This window comes from Vitis vinifera, chromosome 14, assembly GCF_030704535.1.
Source record: "Vitis vinifera cultivar Pinot Noir 40024 chromosome 14, ASM3070453v1".
NCBI lineage: Eukaryota > Viridiplantae > Streptophyta > Magnoliopsida > Vitales > Vitaceae > Vitis > Vitis vinifera.
In genome coordinates this window covers 11,092,608-11,104,146 of record NC_081818.1, presented here as the reverse complement: position 1 = coordinate 11,104,146, position 11,539 = coordinate 11,092,608, and the positions used below count along the sequence as shown (strand labels likewise).

Below are 11,539 nucleotides of genomic sequence, written 5' to 3'. Positions count from 1 at the left end.
TTTGAAGAAATAATATATTCTTATTGACTCTTATATACAATGATGGTAAATGAATCCTCTCCAAAACACCAAATTCTTCTTAAGCATATATGTTACAAGAGGTGGTCATAGGTCTATATATACAATTTCACAAGCAACATTATGTGATTGAATCTGGATAATTTATTGCCCCGATTTGATTCCAACTTCAATGACATAACACAAAACTAGCTCACGGGTTTCCATTGTTAAATGTGCTAGCATCAAAGTGAGAAGACAACAACACTTTATTAGATTGAGAAGACAAACCTATTTACATGTCCCAATAAGATACCCATCTAATGACAACTTGTTTATGAGATTCACTATCATAGTTTTCCATAGTAAATAGGGAGGTAGGGAATGACATAATATTAAGGGAAAACTTATAATTGATAATACTCTTGAACACTGTTGTTGTCATGTTGTGTGCATTATTTAAACAACCTTCATTTGTAAAGGACATAAAGCTTCTATTTTAGGTATTTTATGTGAAGAAATCAATTATTGATATTTTTATTTTAATTTATGTTTTATTGGTTTTAGCAAACATGGAAGAAATACTCATGCAAATATATCACTATATTTTCATCATTATTAACAAATACAGTTGTAGTTGTGCATACAAGAAGGCAGAGATGGGAAATAAATTGTTCTATGTTGTTTTTGTTGGGAAGAGGCCCGGTGTGTACACATCTTGGCTTGAATGTCAAGCTCAAGTTATTGGTTTTAAGGGAAACATTTAAAACTTGTAAAAAAACCCATTAGAAGGCTATATCAATGTGGGTCATGTATGACCCTCGATGGAGAAGACCTGAAACACTAAGTCAATCAGCCTCAAATGAAGAGGTTAGACAACTTATTGGGCAACCTGATGATGACAATGTAATAAGGAGAACTAGAGACTAGACAACAAATTTCCTTGCTCATTTTCTACTTGGATCTGTTGTAACATTTGCAATCATGTTTATCATTCAAAAGTTGTTTTAGGTATGTTCAAGTGTGGTAGGGGTGTGCTATGCTTTGCATATGTTGTTATTTTCTAGAAAAATTAGTAGCTTAATATTGTCATTTAGAAGTTGTATTACGTCTATTCAAAGCAATGGCACTAGTGTGCTATGGATTTTCATCATTTTGATTTCATAAAAAAAAAATGTGAAAGACTTAAATATGGTGGTTAATCCTCCTTCATATGGGATGGAATTGTGTCAAGAAAGAACATTGCTAAAACTACAAAAAAATTAAATATGCAGTTACAAAATTTTGATGATGAAATTTAAAAATATGAGTTGAAACAATTCTTGGGTGAGAGAATTTAAGTGGGGAAATTGTGCAATTCTTAGGTGACAAGAAAAAAGTAGGAGAGTTTTTCAAAATCACTTGAAATCCTAAATAAATGACAACCCCTTTATATAGTTAGTACATTTGCTTTATACAGTTAGTATAACCCCCTAATGCAATGACTTAAATTCTACATACTTCTTGTAAATGTTTATACATAAGTCGATTAACTATGTTTGCATTGATTTGGTTTAGAAAAAGGGAAAAAATTGTTGTACAATTTGGTTCCATAATCATTATTAGTGCAGTAGGTATTTGAATGACCATGTACAAATTAGATAAAATGTATGGGGATGGGTGCGTGATTAACCAATATGTGTGAGTAATGCCCCCCATCCTTGGCCAAGGGAAATAAACAAAGAAGTTTTTTATAATCACTTGAAATCCTTCATAAATGGCAGTCTTATATTCCTCTTATACTTTTAGTATATTTGTCTTATATACTTAGTATAAATACCTTGTATAGCAACACAAATTCCATATACTTCTTATTTAATGTGAGCACATAGGTGGGTTAACCATGTTTCCATTGGTTTGGTTCACAATATGATGGAAGGAGAAAAAAACAAATTTTTCATCAAACATCATTAGTGGGGTAGGTATTCGAATAGTCATGAATGAGTTAGATAAAGAGCATAGGATGAATGTGTGATTAGCCAATGTGTGTTAATAATGTTTACCATTCTTGGCTAAAGGAAATAAACAAGCAAGTTTTTCAAAATTAGTTGAAATCATTAACAAATGACAGTCTTATACAACTCTTGTATAATAAGTATATTTATCTTGTACACTTAGTATAAATACTTTGCACAGTAGTGCAAATTCCACACACCTCCTACTCAATGTGTGCCCATAGGTGGGTTAGCCATTTTTCCATTGGTTTGGTTTACAAAACAATGGAAAACATAAAAACAAAATTTTCCCTCAAACATCATTAGTGGGGTAAATATTCAAATTGTCATGTGCAGTTAAATAAACTGCTTGAGATGAGTGTGTGATGAAGGAATGTGTGCTATGAGAGTGTGCAGTTCTTGAATGATAAGAAAGAAAATGGGTTGTTCAAAATCGATTGAAATCTTTCACAAAAAGTAATATTGCATACCCCTTATACAGTTAGTACATTCATCATGCGCAGTTACTATAACACCCTTGTATAGTGCTGCAAAATTTCATACCCATGCATAAATTATGTGTCCTCATAGGATGTGTGAACCATGTTTCCAATGGTTTGGTTCAAAAAAGGATGAAAACCCTAAAAACTAAATTTCTCCCCTAACATTATTAACGGGATAAGTATTCCAATTGCAATGTGTAAGTTAAATAAAGTATATGAGATGAGTGTATGATGGATGAATGTGTGGCATGATAGTGTGCAACCCTTGGATGACAAAAAAAATGTTAAAAAATGATTGAAATCCTCCAGAAAAGGCAGTCTTGTACACCATTTATATAATTAGTATATTATGTTTGTACAATTCATGTAACACCTTTGTATAGTGGTGCAAATTTCATCTATATGTATAAATTATGTGTCAATATAGGATGTGCGAACTATGTTTCAATGGTTAGTTCAAACAGTGATGGAAGACTTGAAAACAAAAATTTTCCCCAAACATCATTAATGAGGTAAGTATTTCAATTACCATGTGTGAGTTAAATAAAATACATGAGATGAGTGTGTGATGAAGGAATATATGAAATGAGACTTTGAAATCCTTGGATGACAAGGAAAAGAAAAAGAATTATTCAAAATTGATTGAAATTGTCTATAAAGAGAAGCCTTGTACACTGTTTGTACAGTTAATACATTTTATTTGTATAGTAGTGCAAATTTCATCCAATAACATAAATTTCCACATAGAAAATGCGAACCATATTTTTAATGGTTTAGTTCAAAAAAGGGTGGAAGACGTAAAAACAAAAATTTTCCCCAAACATCATTAATGGGATAAGTATTTCAATTGTCATATGCGAGTTAAATGAAGTACATAAGATAGATGTATGATAGAGGAATGTGTTGCATGAAAGTGTGCAGTCCTTGGATGACAAGAAAAAGAAAAAAAGTTATTCAAAATCAATTGAAATCTTCCACAAAGGGCAACTTTATACACAACTTGTACCATTAGTACATCTGTCTTGTACAGTTAGTGTAACATCTTTGTATAATGGTGATAATTTTATTCACATGCATAAATTATATGTCCATATAGGATGTGTGAACCATGTTTCCAATTGTTTGATTCAAAAAAGGGTGGAAAATGCAAAAACAATTTTTTTTTTTTTTTTTCCAAAAATCATTAGCAAGATAAGATTCCAATTGTTATGTGCAAGTTAAATAAAGTGCATGAGATGAGTATATTATGAAAGAATGTGTGACATGTGAGTGTGTAATTATTGAATTACAAAAAAGGAAAAAGTTGTTCAAAATTTATTGAAATTCTCTACAAATGGCAGTCTTATATACCTCTTGTATGTACATTTATCTCGTATTGTTAGTGTAACATTCTTGTACAGTGATACAAATTTCATCCATATGCATAAATTATATGTTCACATAGGATGTGTGAACCATGTTTTCAATTGTTAGTTCAAAAAATAGTAAAAGATGTAAAAACAAAACTTTTCCCTAAATATCATTAATGAGATAAGTATTCTAATAATCGTGTGTGAGTTAAATAGAGTGCATCCGATGAGTGTACGATGGAGGAATGTGTAGCATAAGCGTGTAGTCCTTGGATGACAAGAAAAAAAAAAAAAGTTGTTCAAAATTGATTGAAATCTTCTCAAGGGTAATCTTGTACATGCCTTGTATAATTATTACGTTTGCCTTATACAATTAGTATAACACCTTTATATAATGATGCAAATTTTATCCACATGCATATATTATGTCTCTAGATAGGATGTGTGAATCATCTTTTCAATGACTTGATATTTAAAAAAATTAAAACAAATAAAAAGTTCTTTTATTTTATAATCTATGAAAAATGCAATAAAAAATAAGATAGAGAAAATTATTTTAAAACTATTATTTTATTAACCTTCTAGGTCTTTGTGCTTTATTTCTAAAGTTCAATATTCTATAATTTATCATTAAATTTTTAAATATTGTCATTTAATGTTCAAACCTTTTGAATGATTAATTTATCCTCGCACATAAACTTTTATGTTAGTAAAATGATTTTTTTTTTAAAAGTGAAGTTATACAATTAAATAATTTTAAAAGATAAATAGTTCAATTCTAAGTATGTGTAAACTAATTGTAAAATGACCTATAGATTGAGATGGAGAAGTTTATAAAAACATAAAAAAATATAAATAAAAGATATATTAAAAAGTAGAATTTAGCCCAAATTTATTTATTTTGCAATGAAGAAGAAAAGATGAATAACACAAAAACACATATACATTCAATCTAAAATAAATCTCGAAAGAAATAATTAGGTTGGTGAAAAGAAATTATATATATATATATATATATATATATATATATATATATATATATATAATATTATTTATTTCAAGATCAAGTACATTTCTCAGGATGTTTTTTTTTATTTACTCATTTCCATTGGTACCTCTAAGTCATAAAACCACGTAAACACACAGTTACAATATTATATATATATATATATATTTATCCCTAATATTACATTTTCTTTTCATCAATTACACAACTTATGAGGATGTTGAGCCTATCAGGCCCAACTAACTTAAAAACATAATTCTTTGAAAGATGGTAAAGAAAAGAATTCATAAAAGTAAAAAGGAAAGAAATATTAAATTTATAAAGTTTTTTCCTTACCTTTTCATAAAGAGTCAAGTGTTTAATGATAAAAAATTTTAAACAATATTTATTATATTTAATTTGTTTTTTTGGTAATACTATCAGAAATCCAAGAGCGAGCTCCAAATGCTACTAAATGATGAATGATTAAAACCGATATCAGATAAATAACGTCATCCAAAAAATCATCTGTCAACTACCTAATTCAAGATGGTTCAAGATTATGGTCTATCGGAAGCTCTGTTCCTTTGCATTGATTTTTGACTTGAGACAAATTGAAGCATATTCATGCTTCAGATAAAAAATAAATAAATAAAAACAAAAGAAACAACAAACAAAAGAAAAGCCACAGCAGTAATTTTCTCTATAACCCCCCTTGTTTGATTAGTTGTAAGCAAGCAACAATTGTAATAAAAATCAACAAAATAATATTTTTCAAAAGTGGTCTCCTCATCCAAAGCATAAATGAAATCAAAATAATAATAATAAAAAGGTTTCTAAAAGTTGTCCCTTCATCAAAGTAAGGAATGAAATCAAAGTGTACAATCTAAGTCAGAATTTTCCCTGCATGTCCAAGTTTGCTGTGTGGCAATACATTTCTCCATTTCTAGGGTTCTATGCCTATAATGTAACACTCAATATCCCAAGTTCAAGTCCCAGATTTAACCCATGCCCAGTTCTTGACTCTTTGTCAAACATGGAAAACAATCAACCAGGTCTAACAAAAGAAACCCTCAAAAAACAAAACCTTGAATCTATCCATATCTCACCTACTCCTGTATGAGAGCACACAACTTAACAAGCATTTCCGAAGCCAGTACTATGTATTTGCTATTTTATATACACAGAAATCATATCACAAAGAATGGATCACCAGATGACGGGAAAAGACTCAAAAATAATAAGCAGCATGTAATGGCTTATAATTCATGTGATTGATTCTTTTGATTGCTGTGTCTGTTTATCTCATCAAGTTTCTAATAACACAAAGAAATGCCACTAAATTGGGAAATGGAATCATCAATGTTTCTGGGAAAACAGCTCACAGGTGATGATATCATCCATGGATGAGGTCTTCCCAGCACCCAAAACAGGAATGAGGTTGAAGATGGGTTCCTTACCAATTTTAATCCTCTGACTCATTTCAGCAAATTCATTGAATGCATTGGTGAACATGAGTGACAATGTTTCAAGAGGCATGCAAAGGCTGGTTGGGAAGTAGAACTTCAAATTCTACAAAATAAAAGAGTAAGAATGAGAGGAATAATAATAACTTAGACCTAAAACAAAATCAAAAGAACATAAAAACATAAAAATGAATAAATAAATAAATGAAAAGAACAAGGCAGATCACAAGAACAATGGCACAAAGAATGGAAAAATGCAGGACTTAAGATTATTATTATGGGACCAAAGAATGCCTGGGCTTTCTGCCATAGCCATAACAAATTATAGTTCCCAGGATTATTGCAGAACATAATCCTACGAACAGTATTAGGTTGGAATTTTGTCCAGTAGAGGAATTCAATCTCTACAAATACTTGTTTGTTAGATCAGATGAAGAATCAAAATCTTGTGTTGATTTCTTTCTTTCTTTCTATTGTTGATACATGTTCATTTGGTCCCAATTCCTTTTTTCTTTTTTTCCTTTAGGCAATCTTTGATTCCCATAAAATTTGAGGGAAAATGCGAGGCAAGAAAATTGAGAGGAAATGTGGAAGGAAAATAAAAAATTAGATTTAAAGACAATAATTTAATTTTTATACTACTTTAAACTCATTTTAATTATTTTTCCACTTCTAGATAAAGATAAATAATTTAAAAGTATATAAGTTTCTAACTAATTTTAATTCTATTTTATTTTCCTGCATATTTTCTATAATAAAACCAAAAATGAGAAAATAATTTTCTTTAGTATTTTTTTTCTTTCCTTAGCATTTTCCAGGAACCAAACATAACCCTAATGTGTTTTGACTCATTTTATATTGAAACCATATACATGAAGGAGGAAAAGGAATTGCAAAAGAGATATTCTCAGATAGAAGAGAAGGCAGTCAATAGATGCCCGAAGAAATTTGTAGTCAAGAAGAAACGGTCATCTTGTTCTTTTTATAGATGCTGAGTGAGCTGTCTAAGAATGAGATGAGAGGTATCATTCGCAACTCCAACACAGTGCAGGGCAGAGATCAGTAGCAAGCCACTGAGGAATTGGAATCTTGAGGAATTCTCACCGAAACAAAGAGATTCATGAAAATGGACTTGATATTCTTATCTTCATTCAACCTTGGCCTTTATATGGTTATTCAGGATGGTAAGGGTGCATAGCAAACAACCAAAATAAAGGTAGCACTGACTTCCCAAAGTGCCCATGACAACAAAGAGGACATTAAAGGGCTTGATGGAGATTAAGGCAGAGGGGTTGAGTGTGGGGTTTAACCCAAGACTGCCTCAGCAGGGTAGGTTTAACTCTGAAGGTGTACAATTGAGGAGTTTGATGCAGAGGAAAGACACAAGTTCACTGGCATGTGGTGAGAAAAGAATGGTTTTCTTCTACCATGAAACATCACATTCTTTGTCAATATGCTTATAGTCCGATTATCATATTAAATCTTTGTACAATCTTTCTGTTCATGCCTTAACTCACTAAGAATCCTATGAAGCCAAATTGCTTGCCATACTGCAGTGGTCACTGCTATGTATTTAGTTTCTGCAATTGATGATTCAACTACATTTTTCTGCTTCGAGTATCATGGAAAAACCATTTTTTGAGATTTAAAAAAAATAAAATGAAGTCGTACACTTTCTAGTCTCTACACCACCTCTACAGTCAATACTTGTGCAACTCACTAAACTAAAGTTGTCTCAATAGGGATCATGATCATAAGTGTCATTCTACTTGCTCTCCAACGCTCTGCAAGAGTTTACCCCAAGCACAGGGAACAATGAAAGAAACTTGAAAAAAAGATGTAAGAGACCAAGAGAAGGGCAAATTAAGATTTTCTGTAGAGATGTTTAATATTGTGCTGCGAATTTTGAGGATTATGATGAATAACCTAATAATTGTTAACGAAAAAAATGTTAGGGTTTGGGATATTTCATATCCTACTCAGTCACTTGTGTCCCTTACTATACACTTCAGTCATATGGTTACTTGAGTTCAAGTGGAAAGTGAATCAATAAAGTCCAAACAGCTACTACATTTCAAACCAGTATCCTTTCCCTTTGCTACCCAGATTTAGCATGAAGATCAAGTTTTCATGCATGATTGAAGAAGAATTTTTCATTGATTATTTTAGCATACATGCTGCCCTCTGCATTTTGAGAGGTTTTTTAAGTTTGTAGGGGACTTTCATGAGAAAGAAAAGAAGGCATGAAGAGTTGCTCTGTTGTGCTTATTCTAGACCGTTTGGAAGGAGAGACATAGCAAATTGTTTGAAATGTAGAGCATCCAGATCAGGCTATCAAAAAATTCTCATTCTTCTATTCCTTGGTGTGTTGGGCTAAGTTGTTTATAGATGGAGATTCAATGTCTATGTTAGATTTATTTGATTGGTTGGGTATTGCCTGATAGAAGGGGGTATTTTTTTTCTTCTCCCTATTTTCCTATCCTGTGTGACCTTTGTACACCTCATGTTTACCTTGGTGTGTCATTTTTTCTTAGGCACAATTAATATATTTTTTTGGCTTACCTATCAAAATAAATAAATAAATAAAAATGGTAAGGGTTCAACAGAGTAAACCCCTGGTTACACCAGACATTTCTATAAACTTGGTGGGGGCATAGGTTGCCATAGTCAAGTGAATATCTGTACCAACTTCTTGAAGGCCAGAAGGGTAATAAAGCAACAAAAGTGAAGAACCAAAGTTATTGATAGGAAAGCAAGGTCAATGGTCACCATGTCAGTGAAAAGAATAATTAGGACCAAACAGTGGTCAATGAGTAAATATAGGGCTGAAAGATGAAGTCACTCTCTTGATCAATGTATAAGAAGAGCTTCTTAGCTCATGCTCCAACATTATGAAATTACAAAACTACTGCACAAGTTTGTGAGCAAGGACTTTGGGTGGCTCCAACAAGGACCGCATTTTTACAAAAGATATTTGCATAGTATAAGCAAATGATGACATATTGCCCCTAAGACAGCATCCCAAATTCAAACACCCGTTATGGAGTACATAGTCAAAATTGTTTAACTGATGCAAGACCCCACTTCTCAGGGTTAATAAAAGATATCTCATTCATTTGCACTATAGAGCAACTTGGAACTCATGTGTGAGGTTTGGATGGCTGACAACTCGATTAAAAGCAATTGGGCCCTATTTAGTCCTTTTTACCTGTTGCATTGGTTACAATGAAGAAACCAAAGTAGGGATTAATTCCAAGGTAGAACTGTGTGGTAATACTTTTTGATGGATAACTATGAAATGATATTTTAGAATCTTAAGGTTTTAAATGAAGAAGGCCAAAGAATATAAATGTAATTTTTTGGTTAACTAAGGATACAAATGAGTGCTTTGCAAATTGATAGCCAACAATTAACTAAAATTGATCATTTTCATTGTCAAGGATTAGCCATACTAAGGGAGATTGAGGACATTGCCCATTAAATTATAGGAGCATGTGCAGTAATATTGCAATCAAAGAAATGAAACCAGAGGACTTTTGAAGATATGAAGTGCTCTGATCAGGCTTAGAAGAACCTTTCCTTCTTTGAGTGGTCTACAGATTCTTTGCAAGTAATAACACTTCTTTTCTAGAATTTATTGATTGATTGGGAAGGAGTTAGGCTGATGTAAGTTTTCAGTCATTGTCCTGTTTAGCTTATTCTATCTAGTACACTTTGCATATTTCCTATGTAGTAGGGTTGCACCCCCTTTTATTAGGTACCTATTAACTTATACCTGTTTTTTACTGATCAAAAAAGCAAATACCTATCAAGTTGAAGTGCAAATTTAGAAGGATAGCTCTGTCACTAAACTTCATGGTATAGAACCTCAGCCAGTTAACAAACTTGTTCAAAAATGAGAATAGCTGAAATAGGGCTGTTAAGATGGATGAATGGAAAAATGAGGAAGGAGAGTGATGACATAAGTATGAAGGTAGATGAGGTGCCAACCAGTGACAAGATGGGGAGAAATGCTGGAAGATGTTTTAGCCATGTATTATGAATGCATTAGCATAGACAAGTGATTTGATTTAAGTTGAAGGCTCCCATAGGATGAGTTATACACAAAAAAAAAAAAAAAAAGGCAAATAAAAGCAGTGAGAAAGAACGTGGTTTCCAAGGATCTAACAGATGATACTGATCTAGATAGAGTCAATGAAAAATGGATTTTTGCCATCCCAAGCAGTCAGGTTTAAGACTTCTTTTAGTTCTTTGTAGACATAGGACAAAACGATTTTGAAAAATTTTCAAAGGGGAAATTCTGACACAATTCATTGCCCTACAACTTAAGACAATTTGTGTCCCAGGTCAGTTTTAGACAGTGAACTATATTTTGACAATAGATATGTCACTGAAACACAGTCTACAGATTCAACAAATATAAAGAGATAGGTTTGTGCAACCATAACAAAAATGCACGAGAGACTATTCTCACAATTTTTTTACTACATAACATCTTGTGCACATTCAAAATTTTATCATTTGATTAATTGCATGCACATGATAATTGATTACAGTACTGAAACATTGGCATGTCAAATATCATATCCTTGTATCATACATGGAAAAATACATTTTTTTGAGGTCAAGCAAACACACATCTGGGGATTGAATCACTAAACACATCTAAAAAATCTAATAGCAATTCAACAACACAAGGACAGAATAGTTGAAAGCAATCATGAAGGAAATATTAAATTTGATAAAAATCCAGGAAGAATCACATTCAGGAAATTATGGGTTCATTTAAGACACTAACCGTAATATCTTCCCAAGAGAAACCATTTCCTGCAAGGACTTTATCAAGAAGATAAATGCAAAATCTTGTTATTCTGTCAATTTGCTCATTGCCAAATCGATGATCCTGATTGTTCCGGTTACAACCTGGAGACTCAGAACAAACTTTCATAGCAAGTTCATTTGTAACAGACAGGACGATCACACATATCTTCCCAGGAATAACAGATTTCTGAATGCAAGTATCATGCCAGGAAGCCTCCTGAAAATCCCAATGATTTGGTGCAATTGTGAAAGACATGTCTTCTACAGTAGTTTCAGTTGTCTTCATATCATCTTCCACATATAAGACAGGCTTTACTTCTACAAGTGCTCTGCAATATCAGAAAATGAAAAATATTAAAGATGTGACCAACTCCCTATCCACCACAATATGAGGGTGGGCTGTACTGCTTAACGTGTCCCTAATATATTTCTTTTTATCCAAAAA

At 32.0% G+C, this 11,539-nt stretch overlaps 1 protein-coding gene across 1 annotated transcript in view; it reads right to left on the bottom strand.

Annotated features, from left to right (window-relative positions):
- Positions 1–6,024: 6,024 nt before the first annotated feature.
- LOC100244247 (diphthine--ammonia ligase) overlaps positions 6,025–11,539 on the bottom strand; it is a 49,613-nt gene continuing 44,098 nt past the window's right edge. Inside the window, exons 11-12 of the mRNA XM_002268235.5 lie at positions 11,072–11,423; positions 6,025–6,379 (exon numbers count right to left, since the gene is read on the bottom strand). Of these exons, the coding sequence (XP_002268271.1) occupies positions 6,167–6,379; positions 11,072–11,423 (565 nt within the window). The 3' untranslated portion in view covers positions 6,025–6,166. The remainder of the gene's footprint in view (positions 6,380–11,071; positions 11,424–11,539) is intronic.